The 17169-nt window shown below is 39.7% G+C and overlaps 1 protein-coding gene across 4 annotated transcripts in view; it reads left to right on the top strand.

The window, feature by feature from the left end:
• The window catches only part of LOC122830714 (vacuolar protein sorting-associated protein 13B-like), a 297339-nt gene that overhangs the window by 247590 nt on the left and 32580 nt on the right, over positions 1 to 17169 (top strand). For all 4 annotated transcript variants that reach the window (XM_044116313.1, XM_044116310.1, XM_044116311.1 and 1 more), the window contains 2 exons: positions 14681 to 14836; positions 16292 to 16561. In XM_044116313.1, the coding sequence (XP_043972248.1) occupies positions 14681 to 14836; positions 16292 to 16561 (426 nt within the window). The remainder of the gene's footprint in view (positions 1 to 14680; positions 14837 to 16291; positions 16562 to 17169) is intronic.

The following is a 17169-nucleotide window of genomic DNA, read 5'->3' as shown; positions in this document are numbered from 1 at the left end:
GCTGATTTCTCCCACAGGCAGAGCTACTAATTTGCTGTTGTAAAGTTATCTGTCCCTGTTTTTCTCTCTGGAGCTCCCTGGAGAACCCACTGGACATGAGATCATTCTGGAGGGAGGCAGATGGGTCACAAAAGAATAGAAAGAAAAATATGAAAAATCTGACACAAGGGTTGCATAAAATCACCAGGAGGGACCTTGCACAGCTTTACTTGAGAAAAACAAGGCTATTAAAAGGGGAAACAGGGGCAAAGCCTCCATGAGCCAGGCACTTAACACTCACAGATTGGCTTAGATATCTTGACGGTGGGAACAGACACCTCTCAGTTCTCCTCTGCTTGTTTCACAGCTCCTAATAGATCCACACGGCATCAAGGAGTTTAAAATAATTGGGTTGTTTATAGTATAACAACATTTCTGCAATAAATGTTGAAAAAGTTGGAAAGAATTATGTTGTTTGAGCTTAAACCAAAAGATTCACACCAGAAGTCCGTCAGTATCCTGTGTGACCGACCGATCTATGCGATGTACACTTCCAGTGATGTTGACGTACTTTGGACTATGTGTCACTTTCTGACAGAAAAACACTTTCTGTTTTTGGACTGAAATTTGAACTGGAGCTGCCCTTCAGTTCCCCCCTCTGCCTTCACTACAAACTGTGCCTCTTCTGTTAGTCAGAACTGTAACACTTTTTTAAAAGGCCCAAATGATGCAGTCATGTTCTTCAAACCTGTAAAAAAAAAACATTCACACCCACACACACACACACCAGAGCCTCACTTACACACCAGGAAGGCTAGAAAAGGGTCCCGGAGTCTGAGTCCTCCGGCGAAGTGCTCTGCATACCTTCATACTTTGCTAGCATAAAAATGTTTAGAAATAGATATATTTTTTTCCATTCTATGTGCAATTCAGTCACAGCAGATAAAACGGCAAAACTTGACGATGGATTAACTCATCACCAATTTAAAGAAAAACAAGAACAATCATTTGTTCAAGTATGCAGACTCCTAACGTCCCACTCTGAGACACGTACCATCCCCACCCTTCTGTTTTTCAGGGCTCTAGCCTGTGGTGTGGTGTGGATGGTTGAAATATCTGGCTGCTCAGTACAGGATGCAGCCTGGCTGATGGAAATCCCAGTGGTTACTGTGGTTAGAAGGGAGAGGGGCGTAAAAAGCCCCCTGGATTTGGAAAGGACTTTTTAAGTATCTACAAGAAATATTACTGAGTTTGAATAAATTCTAATTTGTTCCAGAAGCAAACTTCCACTGGACTTTTTTCCCCCCTTTTTGGAAATGTCCGCTTGCTTCAATGTTTCGGGTATTTTGTTATCTGAAACAGGTGTCATTTCTTTTGTTTGTGTCTGCACCGGTTTGGTGTTTTTTTGTTTCTGTGGGACTCGTGAGGAGTCCCACAGAAAGGACTCCTCACGAACCAAATCTACCGGACTATCAGATGTGAAAACACCTTCAGGTTTTATCAGGCGTCAAAATAGTACCAAAATAACCTAAAAACATCTCTTGCCCACATTCAAAGGGCAAGAGATAGGGACCAGGGCTGCTAGTTTGTGGTTGGAATGACTGTGTTGCTGGCAGAAGGCATGCCAGAGTGCTAATTGGTATGAAACTGTGTGACAGGGAGAGGACTGCAAGGGAATGTTTTCATTGGCTGAAGCTGTCAGTAAAAAAACTGAACATTTATGTAGCAGTAATTGCTGCTCGTGATTCATTGAAAAAGAATGTAGTTATATGTTGGGTGTTTTTTCTCACTGATAGAATTATTTGTTGTTCCTAGTTTATTATATAATGCTGTCTTCATAGTAACTGATTTAGTTGGGTTTTTGTCTTTAACATCTGCTGTGTCTGCCAAATGCTACATTTGTTCTGGTGAGAATTAACCTATGTTAACTAATATGGTCAAAATAGAGAGAACAATGTGAGTATCAATAGCACTGTTGGAGAAACATTTTACATTGGAAGCCCACAGAGTTCGAGGTTGGTTATGACTTTAGTTAAAGTTCAAACTAGTAAATGAGGTCGTGATCAAATGATGCATGAAGAATCTGCTCCAACAGAGGCCTGGTTAATTGTTCATCAGGGTGGAAACGGTCGGTGTGCTGCACCTGTACTGTAACAATATGTACCACATGCTAAATAAAGCATGACTTTTTAGCACCTCTGAGGACTAACAAGAGAAAGATCAAGGCCAAAGCTGTCAGAACTTGTAAAATTGTCTTGTAAATGCATCAAAATAATAAAAAAAAAAGAACCATACTTAAATGACTACCTCTGTTCAGGTTTTTTTCAACACTTATGATGGCAATTATTGTTTCATTTGTTCGTGCTACAGTCTGCACAGCTACAGTAAGCCTATGTAAGCCCAGATATCCCTTCTTGACACGCGCATCGTGTTATTCGTTGTACTTAGTGGAGATTAAACTACAAATTATACAATTAAACCTGCTCCAATGTTCTTGTATCTACAAATATCAGCCAGCAATAAAACTGTGCTTAACAGTTTTTAGCTTCAAAGGTTTGAATACATCGCTTGTGTTTTAATTAACCTCCAACTTTTAGCAGCGCCTACTTTAAGGGAGAGATAAATCTAGACAGGAATTTGTTGGCGTTAGTGAAAACTATCATGGACAAGTGACTTTTGGTTGATTCCAAAGAAGTTCTGGAGCATTTTTATCTACTCTGACAATGTTTTTTTAATTATTTTTATGAGGGATTTATTCAAATGGAAAGTAACACTGCAAAAATCAAACAGAGGAAGCATTCTAGCTGCAAGGGGTTAAGTCTTAAATGCCGGGGTTAAACACAGAAAGACAGCGCCTAGTGTATTATCTATAGAAAGAGAACATAAAATTATTACTGGCAGCAGTAGCTCAGCCAAGGGCCCACTCCAGGAATTTGTCACAACTAATTAGAAAATGCCAGACCAGACGTAGCTTATGTCAAGAGAAAAAAAACCATACAGAGAACATAAAGTTAATGGCAGCAGTAAATGCATTTAATGCGTAATAGGAGAGAAGTAGCTGGAAGTAGCAAAGAAAGAAAAAGTGCTCAGTTTGTCCTCCAGCAGTGTAAGCCTGTAACAACATAATTATAGAGATACTGTAGCTCAGGAGAACTTAAGCTCATCTAATTTTAGGTTTGATCATTAAGAAAAGTTTTAGCCCAAGTCTTATAAGTAGAGAGGACGTCTGGCTCATGGACCGAAACTCTGAGATGGAGAGGAGGCTGAAAAATAAATGTCCTACATAGGAGATGTAAATATTATGTCAATTCAGTTCAGTTTATTTACGTGGCACTAATTTACAACACATGTCATCTGAAGACACTTTAATAAAAAACATCTAAAGACATCAAGGCTTTGCTTCAGCTTTTTTTTTTCTTTTTTCACTTATACTTTGAGGAAAAAGAAAAGTCTGAAAAAATTAAACTTTTTTGTTCTGTTGTGTGTTGGATGAGAAGAAAAGGAAAAGCCCTTCAGAATCTGAGCCAGAACATAAAAAAAACAAGAATTATGACAGACTTTTCTTTTCCACCCCGTTGCTTGTTTGCTGTAGAAATGAACAAATAATATTTTTAATAGTCAAAATGACTTCATAGAAAAATGCCTGGTTAGATTTTGCGCATTCACCCTGAGTATCCCTGATTATGCATCCATCCAAATTAAGACATGGATGGCTTCATGTCTTCACGACTTTGTTCTCACCATCTGATAGATTTGGAGATCTTTGACTAGCCACATAGTGTTGATTCTAACAGATTTGTTTGTTTTCGTTTCAGTTGCATGGGGAAAATGTCACATTATTTGGAAAATGTTTTGAAATTATTTATTATTGTCCAATTCTTTATGTCAAAAACTAACTGGCATTTTAACAGAACTGTGTGGACATTTGCGATCCACCCCATAATCATGGCTTCCATCCTCATAATCAGCTTTTCCTTCTTGATCAGTGTAAAGTATTCAATATGTGCTACATTCCTCCAAAACTCCCTCAAGACCCTAGAACCTTGTTTGTTCAGTCTTAGGTGATGTTGGGACTGTTTTCACATTGTGTTACTGTGTGATTTCGCTCTTCATGTGGTTCGCCTGAAGGGAAACACTCCCTTTGACATTAGAAGTTTAATTCAGTCAATCCAGCTTGATGAGAGATGCATAAAACACTGCAGCCTGCCAGCATATTAGCAGTTTACATATTACACTTTCATCACCTCCATCAAATTCCTGGCTTTAAAAGAACAACAACCGCAGCTGCATTATGACAGAAAGTGATGTCAGCGTGGATCCAGGAATGATGTAAGTTGTGGAACTACTGACAGAAAGACAATGTTTCAATAAACATTCAAATACTTTAGGTAAGGAAGATGTTTTAGTAAATTAACCCACCAGATCTCGTCTGTACAGTATGTGCGCAGTTAAAAACGTATATTGTTATATTACTATATTTAGCTACTTTTCAAGCAAAAAAAACCCATATATATATTTTATATTACAAGTAATTGCTGAATTTAGTTCCCATCATTTTCACCTCAGAGTTGGTTATATCAAGAGAATCAGATTTTTTGTTATGAGAATACAGCATATTTCCTGCCAATAATTAACATAAAGTACAATAGAAAACTTTATGTGAAGGGGTGTAGATCAGATTGTCATGAGACTGTCATAATCATGACATAACACCTGTCATGAATATGAAGGAGTCTTCATGAATGCTTTTTAACTGTTGGCATGAAGTGTGATTTGGTAAACACTTTTAATGCAAAGTTGACACATTTAATTTACTTTTATTGCAACTTTTAGTGCACCTCTGCATTAAAAGTGTCATTATTTACTGAATGACACTTCTTAACATCAGTCGGAAACATTTATGAAGAGTCATTCATATTCATGGCAGGAGTTGTTATGTTTATGATAGTGTCATGTCAGTTTTATGCAAAGCCCTTCGAGTAAAGTGTTACTGAAAACTGCTTGTATGTATAATCCCATATGGAAAAGATGTATGTAATTCTTATGAGATTTGTATCTATTTTTATTTAGCTTATATTTCTTCCATAACACACTGTTGCCAAGTATAAGATCCTTAGTACATTTTTACAAAATGAAATGCAAAAGTGGCCACTTTCAAGAGTAAATCATATATGGCTTATACTGTACAATATACAAAACATATACTGATGTTTTTCTTTTGGATATGTTTTTTCTATTTCTTTCCCATCTGGGATTCTTCCTCATTGTTAATAGAAACGGTATTCAAGTCAGACCTAATTGCAAATCCTTAATAAATAGGCTCACCTGAGAGACCTCTGGGTGGTATCAACTAACTTGCTCACTCTCTGGTTACCTAGCAACAATCTATTGAGTACCTCGCTCAGCAGCAGCTTCAGGTTTCATGTCATAACTGCTTAAAAATAAAAAATAAAAAACAATGGTGTGGAGTGAAAACTGTACAATACAGGAAACGTCATGGCAACAGTTTGGCAGTATTTCATATATTTAAAAGAAAAAAACCAAATCATAATCACTGATAGGTTTTTCAACATTATGGTCCACCCCTAATCAGACACTGACCAAAGGAAGTTGGTGAAAGAAGCGTTTTGTTCTACCAACTTATGTTGCGTAAATACATGTGTATATTTGAGAAGCTGTTTGGTAGGTGAGTGTGATAAAAACCAATTATTTGTATTCACAAGTGTTGTAAAGGTTTCACCTGCTCTTACAAGCAGATGGAATGATAGGACGACTTAACAAGACTCAGTCCGTTGAAGAAAAGCAAAAATCTCCCAACAGCTCTTGCCAGGTAGTCGGCTCTTCTCGGCGCTCCACAATATTCCGTCACACAACAAGGAAGCAAAGGTGAATGATTTACTAGCCCTGCAGTTCCTGTTGACGATGCCGGCCTGGTTTCAGCACCATGGACAGTACCGTGGTGCTGGGTAGTGGTCCAAGAACAGTCACAAAGCTGTAGTACCTTTAGTGACTTTATGACACATGACTCCTGGGGAAATCCGCTCCATGAACTGGGATCAGAATAATGTGTTTTGGTTACAAAGAAAAAAAAAAAAAAAGAACCAAGAGAAAAGATCGGAAAATTACCGTAGCACACATGCACTTAGTTTATGGATATTTTTTTTTTTATTGAATGAACATGATGTGGAGCTATGTTTTCTATATGTTCCTGGACTTAAATCACATTACCCAATCTTCAGTTTTGTGGTTGGAGGTAACTGTGTGGGGTCAAGCAATGATTAATTTCTTATTTAGGAGGAGAGCTTGTGGTTTTGCTACATGGTAGCAGGCTTTTCTGTTGTCAAGTGTTACAATGCATTATCATACAAGGGAGGATATCAATTGCATACATGTTGTCTGAGTTAGACTCCAGTCTAACTCAGACAGTGGAAGCACTGGAGTTGTGGTCATGGCATGAACAACTGAGGTCTCCCCTGCAGTGAGCTGAATGGTTCTGACTTGAACTTTGTATCCTGAATATGTCACAGGAAGATCAAAAGGGTGACATTTAGGAGGTAATTTATCTGAAAATGAAAAAATGTGGAAGTGTACATCACGTACAGGAAGTCTCCCTCAGTTGTGTTCATCTTGGTCGGCTGTTTTATCTTTCTTTTTCTCCCCAGACTGTGACTATGTGTCTGTCCTTCTGAAGGTCTTTGACCACTAATTCCGTTATTCTCCTTCTATGTGGTTTTCAAACCTCTCTCTCCCCTCAGACAGTGAGACAGTACTGCTTTTGTCAAACCCCATTTGGTGGGTGCAAGCACTTGCTCCTTCTGCGTATCCTGAGGCCCTCGCACGTCCACCATGCCTTAGCAGAAACCAGAGGAGCGATGGAACAATGTTAGCCAAGCATAAACCTCTTAACATCCCCCTGTCAACAATGGACCCGCACAATGTCTTTTCTCTGTACCTTCTTCCAGTTCCCAAACCGCCTCTTAGACTTGCAAATCTTGACTTTGATGTTGCGCGGCTTTTTCTTCTCTTGTCAGAAAGAGAGCGCTAAGGAAGAAAAGGCATTGTAGACAGCTGTGAAAGCCACCATAATCCCCTCGTTTTACATGGGTTACCCCTTTCTGTCTCAATTCAGTCTTACTATTCTTTTTCAGAGTAATTTCTTTATTTTATTTTAAAGGCAAAACAATCCATATTCTTTTGTTTTGCTGTCTGAATCTGAACCTGCTTCCAATTTGTTAGGTGGGTAGCTAAGTCCCTTGTCCCAGAGTAATTTCACTAGACAAGACCAGGCCTCTGCTTCACATCTCTGTTCTTTTCATCTGTGCCTGTATAACATTAAATAAGATTGGCAGTACAGAGACTCCTCAAACTATTTTTAAGCTGTCAGTGTTTGACACTGAACTCACATGATTTTAATAAACCATCAAAGATGTATCTGAACTGTTTGGGCCTTTTTCTTCTTTTTTTCTTTCTTTTTCTTTTAGGGCACTTGTGAGCAAAGCTACTGGTGTTGTTTATACCTCCACATGTCCGTAAATCTCAAGACTCCTATTATTGTTTGAATGAAATCGAAAGAATGAACGGTAGTAATGGATAAACAACCGATGACCACGGCGGCTTTGCGCCATCTGCGCTGCATCCAGGATGGCTGATTGCATTCTCATAACGGACAGACGCATAATTTGTGTTTTTGTGTACTGCAGCACATTCCTGCCAGAGTACAATAGATGGATAGTGGTTACAAGAGGCAGGACTGACTCGGTCTGTCTGCAGGAGCCCGTGGGTTGGAGGCACAAATCCCTGGTGTCTCTCACTGCGTCTGTGTTTCATGTAACACTCATTATTAGAGATGAAATATGAGCTATTCCCAGTAAAAGCTAAAATGACCTTCTGTTCTACCAGGAAGTTAACAGTCATTGCTTAAGTTATGACCAATATCCCTACTGTCTTTTGCAGGGAAATCTGTTAGTAATAACTCTCTGCCAGCGTCAGATCAAGCAATGAGCAAAGGCAGCAGGAGTGACATCGTCCACATGATGCGCGTGGTTGACTCAGTCCATGCGACTCAGAACTGAGGTGCGGTTGATGTTTCTCTGAAATTAGCACCATTTCTTCATGTTCACCGTCTCATGTTTGGGTTGGGTTTCCATGGCGATCGCAAATCTCGGGTTTTGGGGTTTCGGAGAGTTCATATGGTACTCATTTGATGTTTTAGGCCATTTATTGCTCCAATATGATTTTTTTTTCTGTGGAATTTAATTTAATCAATCTGCCCATCTGATATTTTGTTTGTTAGGCAGGTGTTCTCTGTTACTTTCAGATTAGTCACAAGTTTTGTGCAGCGTTTGATTTAGAAACGGACGTCAAGGCTTTACCACGGCAAAGGGGTCAGAAATACTTGTAGACTCTAAAGCACATAACCATAAATGATGCTGGTAAAATGCTGCGTTAGTACGGTCATACATACTACATGTAATATATGTCATATGTTGGCAGTCAGGTGTATGTTGAGGTGGGCCAAAAAAGCTATGGTGCCGGAACAAATTTCTATATTTCTATACAACTGGGATTGAATTATAATATGTACAGATGGACTATATTTTACAGTTTCTAATTGTTCCATGAGTGGACGTTTTAGCAAATGCATCCTGATGCCAAACTATGCAGTGTGTCAAACCTTAAAAATGCCAAAACAAAAAAAGGAAAACCAAGAGCTGCATTTTAAACTCGATGCATGAAACTTTCCTAAAATCAGATTCTAGCAAATATTAATACACCAATGTACCTGGTCAGATTTTGATTGGATGAAACATCACGATGTTTCATATGTTTTGCAATATATAAAAAAATATTGGTGGGGTGCAATTAAACAAAGGTGTTTTAATTATAAATTACTCTTATTCCTTTTTTTTTTAAATCTAGTACTGATATTTGACACAGTGCACAAACTTTTTCAGTTTCAATAAATGCATGGCTGAATTGTTAAAATAATCAAATTTGTATTATAATAATATGTGATCATTTAATAGCAGCTGGAATTTTGTGCCCTTGCTTTCATGTAGCGATGCACCCATATGGAAAGTCAGTATTATTATTATTAATATTGCTTTTGGTTTATTACCAGTGTGTATGCATATACACACATGTGTAGATACACACACTTTCTACATCATTAAAAAAATAAACACACTGCTGGCATTTCTACTCTGTTTCTATATTCAGAAGCCTCTCTCTGTCACTCTTTACTGTTGCTACATTTTAGTTGAAATGGGACTTTTACACATAAATGTATTTTCCTTGCCACCTCACCCATCCATCTGAATCAAAAGTCTAAGTAAAACCCGAAAAATGTTGTTCTGCTGGCATTGAAACAGTAACACGTGTTCACTTATTTGTTTTTTTTCTTAACCTCGTCAGAAGGCCTCAGTCCATCGCCGATATTCTCCGGTTTTAGATTTTAAGCGCCGGGCCGTTCTGTAACGTTTACTCTTAAAGTTGTGTTCATCGTGTTCCTGTTATCCGGCGCTGTTTGTTCACATAACCTGGTAATGGATCTTGCGCACTAAATTCGGCACCGGCTCTGCTGTACTCTATAAATCTGTTTATTGGTGCTGTATGCTCTGTGCAACAGCGGCTTAGCAAAGCGGAGCGAGGAGGAAGCAGCCGATCAGACTGAAAAGCGAGATCCTCTGCATGCTCCGCTCTGCTCTCTGAATCATAGGCTCTGATCATCATTTTTTCCCAATATATATATTTTTTTTTTTTTGTCTCTTCCTCTGTGTCTCACTATACAAGTTCAGTTCTATTGCCAGTTTTAACACACAAAAAAAAACACAGTTCTCAGATGTCACCAATATTTACTTTATATTCAGACACAGAGCACGCTGCCATCTGTATTGCTTTCAGTTTAGCTGAAGTTCACCACACAGCTCCACTGTAGGTACACCAAACATTGTTCATGGAGTGCAAGCTCCCCGCTGAGGTTCAAACGCTACGTACCTCACCAATCATTATGCGCTACATTCACTTACATTGGGACATCTGATGTTTACTCATTTAAACACTGGTTTAGATGGTATGTGGGCTTACATTCTACATTGCTATGAAATAACTCATTTTAACTAGTCTTTATTTAATATCGCAGCAAAGTTAGTAACAGTGTTGTCCCTCGTCCTGATCACACCCCTGCGCTCATCCCCACATTTGGCCGTTCTCTCAGTGTCCCTCAGAAATTATTCCAAATTTGTCCACGGGGGCGGAGTTACACCTTTATGTCAGGTTTGGTTCCACTTTAAAGTGTAAAGTGGAACCAAACTTTACACTTTAAACCAACCCCGCCCCTGACAAAGTTTAAAAAAAAAAAACAGCAAAGTGGGCGGAGCCAAGAAACACTGAGCGGCGAGGAAAGAAAATCTGCGAGAGCTGTGACATGATTTTCTACCCGAACGCAGGGCTGAGTGACAAAAAGCCGAGTCGTTTTACCCAAACAGGAGAATCCAGCTGCATAAGCAGAGTTTGACAGGAGTCCAGCTGTGAGATGGTTTGGCAAAATAAAAATGTCAAATTTCACAAAGAAACATCAAAATTGAACCTTAAATGACCTATTTAGACAGTTTAACCAAAAAAGTGAATTTATTGTTTAACAAATAAAGAGTTATATTTATCTCGCGGCAGAGCAAGATAATTACTGTAAACGAGGTAAAAAATAAAAATCATGTCCAAAAGCTTATTGTCAGAGAGCTGCAACAAATGATGGCATGTTGAGATTACTAGGTATCCAAAACAATAGGATGCTGTTTACATGTCAACCACTGTTTTTTTGGTGGAGGCCAGGGGGGAAAAAACGCCTTTTCTTCTGTGTCCATCATCAAAAATGTTAGCATATGAAGTTTGCTTAATTCCACAAGGATTCCACCTGGAACTATGTGCTTCTGGCCAGATGAGATAAAGACGATGTTTGGCAACAAACACGTGAAACAAAAAGATGATTATATGGAAAAACACCTCGCGACCCTTTCGGTGTGGTGGAGGCTCTGTGGTTCTGTTGCCATGTTTTTCTTCCAGAGGTCCTGGGAATCTTATTAGAGCACATGACATCATGAACACGTTGAAATAGCAAAAAGACACGTTAAATAAAAATCTTGCGGACTCTGCCATAAAACCCGAAATTGTTTGTGACTGAAATGTTTGACACAAGCCTTCCTACACGGACATCGCAGTCCTCTGACATAAATCCGCCTGACCTTTGGGGGAGAGTTGAAGAGAGTGACTGTCGAAAGTATTGAAAAAAACGGGTAAATTTGTACCAAAAAAGAATTATTTCCTAATGCGATTCTCCCCTCCCTCCTAATAAATATGTTCTCAAGCTAAAGGGATTTTTTAAACATTTCAGTGAGAGATTATGCTGCCGCAGTAAAAAATGGGTTTATTTTAAGACTTAAGCTTCACCAGGGATGCCAGTAGGTGTAAAGTACACTATTATTTTGGCAATTAAATAGCATTTTCTAATGTGTGTCGAGTGAGTACAATAACTTAGACTGTATTTGCCTACAGAGAACGTTCTCTTTAGGGGGAAAGAAAAAAAAAAAACATCTCTTCTGAAAGTAGCAGCCCTGAAACTTAATGTTCACCACAAATCAACCTTATCACAATCCTTCTCCTGGGATTAAAGGGATATGAAGAAAGATGGAAGTTTTTATTTCACACTCAATAGAAAACCTGGGAAAATATTGTAAGAGATATGCTTTTAGTTGGTTTTGGAAGCCAAGAGTGTACCGCGGGCCAGCTGCTGCGGGTGAGCGTAGGAGTCTTCAAAATATTTCTAAGCAGAGGAGATTAGAATTCAACTAGCGTCGGGTGTTACGACTGAAAAAGCTGAAATGGTTTTTAAATGATTAATAAAAACACAACCTTGTGCAGAGCGTGTATCAGTGTTTTTTACAATGTTTTGTTTCACATCAGTCTTACACGATAGTTCTTGTTGTGAAGAAAGAAATTATCATTCAAACATATTTTAATCAGTTTCTCCCTTTTCTCATTCCGTACTTTAAAATCTGTTTAACATGGAGGTGCTGTGGTGGCGGAGCGGTTAAGCACAACCCACATATGGAGGCCTTGGTCGTCGACGCAGCCAATAAAACCTTTAAAAAAAATAAAATCTATACAACCTGAAGCCAAAGTACAAATTATAAACCAGCTTAAAGAAACTGTTTAAATAGGAGCTTATTGGGAAATATGTCATTGATTATATTAAAAATGTATTAATAATTGGACATTGAATGTGAGATTTAAGTGTCATGTGATGTGAAAATAATTTAAGTTTATCTGGTGTATAGAGATTTAAATGTTTTTAAGTAAATAAGTATAAAAGAGGCAGGAAATCTTTTATCTTCTACCTCCTCCTTTTTGAACAAATTATGTAAAATTGCATCGGGCATGATCATTTGTTTTAACAAAATGTTTTTGTTGTTTTTCTTTTTTTTTCTGTTGGAAATGAATAAATAGATCAAATGAAGTTACGTGGATTACAATTAAATCACTGCATTTTATCCACAGAAGTAGTTCAGTATCCATTTATGTGATGTCAATTAACGAATTCTTCAAAATACCCTTTTTTTTTATTATTATTATTATTTCTGAATGAATAATAAAGTGTGAGGCTGGGCCTAAAGAATGTGCTTAAAATGACCACATCTGGCTGACTGGGTTCTCTCAGTGTCACAACCTCCTGCGTAAGTCACAAAGAGGCAAAACAGCTTCTTATTTTTCATTCTTGTTGTCCTACGTGTTCGGTTCATCTGTGTCACCGCTGCTTTTTTCTTCCACTGCTTGAGTCAGGGCAGAATTAGCCGAATTAAAACAAAAGCGGCAGTTGCCGTTTGAAGTGTGAGCAGAGACGTTATTATGACTTCTCCCCTAGAGGTCAAGTTGAGCCACAGGCACGATAAAGTCTGGAGAGGCACGGGGCGGAAAGTGAAGGGGGGGTTTGAGAAGTGTTGAAATAACAAATCTGTTCTCGCAGATGGCGCTCCGGCTACGCTGGGATCTCCACTGGATCTGCCCGCTCCACATTTAAAACAAACTTTACACTATAATGCTGCGGTGAAGTCAATACGCTTAAATCCAATTTTCATCTCAAAGGGGAAACAAGACGGGTTCCTTCTCGTTCGCGTCAAACCGTTGGCCGAGAAACTCTTAACAAAATAGCAGAAAATCCCACATTACAGTGTTTTGTTTTTTTTGTTTTTTAACTTTCCCTCTAGCTGTCTTAATCCGAACCGGTCCTGGTTGTGAGGAGGAAGCCTGAGGGTTGCCCCACCCTCGGGCTTAACCTTAACCTGCACCACCTGGCTGTTTACACTGCTCTGCCACTTGCTCCGCGAACGCGTCCTGCGAGAAATTGAAGTCATTCCTACTGACGGAGAGCGATCCTGCAGAAAGCCAGCGCCGGCTTTGATTAAGAATGTTATTGTAAAGAAATCTGTCTTCAAACAGAGAGGAAAGGCTGCAGTGGAGAGAAACATAGAAGGTCCTGACCAAGGTCCTAACATGCTCTTTCACCTCCGGGGTAATTTGTTTTTCTTAAAGCAGATTGGCTAAATGTTCGCCACATTGAAGCAATGACCTGAAGTGTAAATGTTGAGGACAGTTTTTTTTCTTCTTCTCTCTGTGTTTTGATCCGGTCGCTAACTTTCTGTTAGATTATTGAGCCTGTAAACCCCCGTCATCATGCTTGTCTTTTTAGATTCATTGGTATTCTTCGTCTTTCTCCTGGTCTGTCCTCCTCCATTTTTTTTTTCTTAGGTTTGACGTTGTCTTGGCAGAAGGGCTGACAGAGAAAGTTCATTAAGGTTAAAGGTCAGCCGCAGGGCCTCAGGAGGGAACGGCGCTTTAGATCTCCCTGCATATTTATGATTCTGCTCCTGTATTATTACCATAATCTTATGACAACATTCACATTGTTTGACAAATGAGAGTTTTTTTGTCTTGTGGTGTTTAGTGAGCTGTGGTGAATAGTGGATAGATGCTCTCTGAATGACCTCGCCACAGCAGAGGTGTGATGGATAGCTGACCACTTCCTTTGCCTTTTTTCCACTTTGTGTTTACAGAAAGAAAGAGAAAAAAAAAAGTCTGCAGAAATGTGCATCCATGTTGCAACATGGATATTGTGCAACAGAAAGTGCAATTAAAACAGTGCTCTTCATCCAGTGCAGATGTCTTGCAGCTTTGCTTAATTTGATCCCCATTTGCCATCTTGAGGCCCACAATACAAGGAGTTTTATGGAAAATGGTTGGCATTTCGTCACCACTCCACACTGGTTGGGGATGTGAAAAAGACAGGAAAGCATCTGTTTATTGCTGTCATTTTGTGGCTGCGTGTTTACACCCAGCCACACACATTGATGGCCTCCACAGAGCAGCGATAGATATCTAGCCGAAATGACGGAGAAGAAGTTAAAATAGCCTCCACATCCAGGCGCACAAACACAGACGGGGGCCTGATGATGATGTTCCACCCCGGCTGGTTTCCACCAGCTGCTTCAATGCGTGCGACCTTCTGTTTCTGCCGCCGCAGCGAGCCCACTCGCACAAAAATGATGCAAACAAAGACTCGTTTTTATTTTTTGTTTCTTTTGAGAAAAACTAATGTGTGTTTTCTGGTTGCCTTGGTTTCTTTGGGCTCATTTTGGGTTTTTTTTTTTAGCTGTTGCACATCTGCATCGAGGGCTGGGGGAACTGGCGCTGGTCCGAGCCGTTCAGCGTGGACAACGTCGGGACGCTGCTCCGGACCATTCAGTACAAAGGACGCACCGCCTCCCTCATCATCAAGGTGCTGCGGCTCAATGGCGTCCAGAAGCAGGTACTTTTTACTCCCATCCCCCTTCACCCCCACCCAATAAAAAAACTTAAATAAAGCATTTGCAGCACAAGCATGCTGTAAGTTTCCATCAAAGTTTAAAAACATCAAGAGCGTAGTCGTCAGATCCCAGCGCCAAACCACGGAAGAAAATCTCTGAAATAAAAAGCAACAACATGTTTGTAGGATTATGCAGAAAGCCTGGCGTCTGTCCAAGTCCCCTCGTCAGGATTAGCCACATTAAACCCACCCTCTGTTTGCATCCCGTGATTTAGTAGTTGCTTAGCTAACAACTGAATGTTTTCTGTTTTTGTCAATTTGTTGTCATCTGTTTTGCAGTAATAAAATGTGTCCCATCAATCCACACAAAGGATCACAGTGGAATCGAAAGCCAGATCACAGAGCAGCCAGCCGCCTGCTACAAGAGCAGGGCTGAATCATGTCTGAGTTTTTCCTGCACACATGCAAGAGAAAGTCCTGAAAACGCAGAGATGCCATAGTAGTGACAATTTGTTATGTGAACGCTGTCAAGTGTCAAACATCTCCCATTCACCCTGGAGATGAAGCCGACTTTTTAGTTCACACTCATTTTTCCTTCAGTCCTTATCTTTGAATAAATCTGATCCCTTCAGCCACAACCAGACGCCAACATATAACCAACCCCACAGCGCTACAGATGTGACGGATAAAGTAAATAGCTACATGCATGAGAATTGGTCAGCTTATATTTTCTTCTGATTATATTTGTTCTGTGACCTGCCGCACACTTCAGTTGTCTCGGTGAGAGAGCTGCTACTGATTTTAGCTCATTCTGATTGGTCTATAAGACCTGCAATACAAAAAATATACAACATAAAATAGGGCTGTCACTAACAATAATTGCTGTTATCGATTAATCAGACAGTCGGTGATTAACCGATTACTCGGACACAAAAATGTAAACATTCTACAGATTTTTCATAATATCCTTTTTTAGACAATCTTAGAAATGCATGAAAAGATATAATAAACCCATCAATTCCCTTTTAAAATAAAAAATAACATTTAATTGTCTAAGATGCAACAACACAGCTTGATCTCTTGTAGCAAAGGACGCTTAATAAAATAATTTCTTTTATGGAACTTTAACCAGGTGAAACTAAAACTATGTAACTTGAGTTGTGGATAAAACATATTTGTAGACAAAGTATTTTATGTTAAATTCAATATGTATAGATTTTTGTACAGTTTTGGATTAGTTGCTGCTCTGACTGTGTGTTTTTTTTTTTTTTTTGACTTCAGCTAACAATTAATTGTTTACTAAATTACTTGATGATTGTTTCAATAATCAATTCATCAGGATTGATCCAATAAACCGTTTCAGCCCCAATATGTGATCTACGTATCTTATAAAATCTATAATTTTACAACATGGGTTCTGTTGTTAAGGCCAGGTGTGTCTTTGAACTTTCCTTTCAGATAATAATCTGCGGACGGCAGGTGATGTGCAGCTACCTGACGCAGGACATCGAGCTGCGAGTTGTTCAGCACTACGTGGGAGCCGACGGTCAGACGGTGGTCAGGGAGCATTGTGACTGCCTGGAAGCAGGGGCCAAACTTCCCTCCTACGTGCTGGAAGACGCAGAGATGACCGAGCTCTGCATGAGAGCACGCGGAGACGAAGACTGGTCGCAGGACGTAGAGCTGGAGCGGAGGGAGAAGGGCAGCAGCAGCAGCTCTGTTGTTCAGGTAGATCTACACAAAATGACTCAGGTCCATGGGATTCTGATGTAACTCTGAAATATCTGGCTGCTTTGTGGAGTTGAAGGCAACACTTTCTTCCATTAGACGTCTTTTCTAAGATGGACTAATTGGTTTATACTGAACGATGGAAAAGTGCCGTTGTACCGACTGCAGCCAATGCTTTGTGCTCAGAAATGTCCAAATGTGGTAGCCAGACACAAAAAAAAAGTATACATACAAACATTGCACACACCAAGGCTAGCTCTCTGTCCACACGCATGTTTGGAGCTGGTGGACTGGACCACCAACTGTGGCCGGATCCTCCTCTTCTGGGTGGCCGGAGTTGCTGAGCTTCCATGTTGCTGCTCACTGTTAGGAAACAGATTGAGATCTTCCCCTCAGATAGGCTTACAAAGGCCCTCCGGCCCATAACCTGACCATGTTGAGAGGTAGAAAACACAGTTTATGCTCTCTCATAACAACACTAACCATAGACAGGAAACACTAGCAGATATGTGGGCACACAGAAAGGCTTTGAAGGCACTTTCGCACCGCTGGACTAACCCCAGCTCAAGCTCCGCTCTCCCTGCTCTTTACTTTTCCTGTGTCATTTC

Source organism: Gambusia affinis, linkage group LG05 (genome assembly GCF_019740435.1).
Source record: "Gambusia affinis linkage group LG05, SWU_Gaff_1.0, whole genome shotgun sequence".
Classification (NCBI taxonomy): domain Eukaryota; kingdom Metazoa; phylum Chordata; class Actinopteri; order Cyprinodontiformes; family Poeciliidae; genus Gambusia; species Gambusia affinis.
Note: the sequence above shows the minus strand (reverse complement) of the source record. Positions and strands in the feature narration are given on the sequence as shown.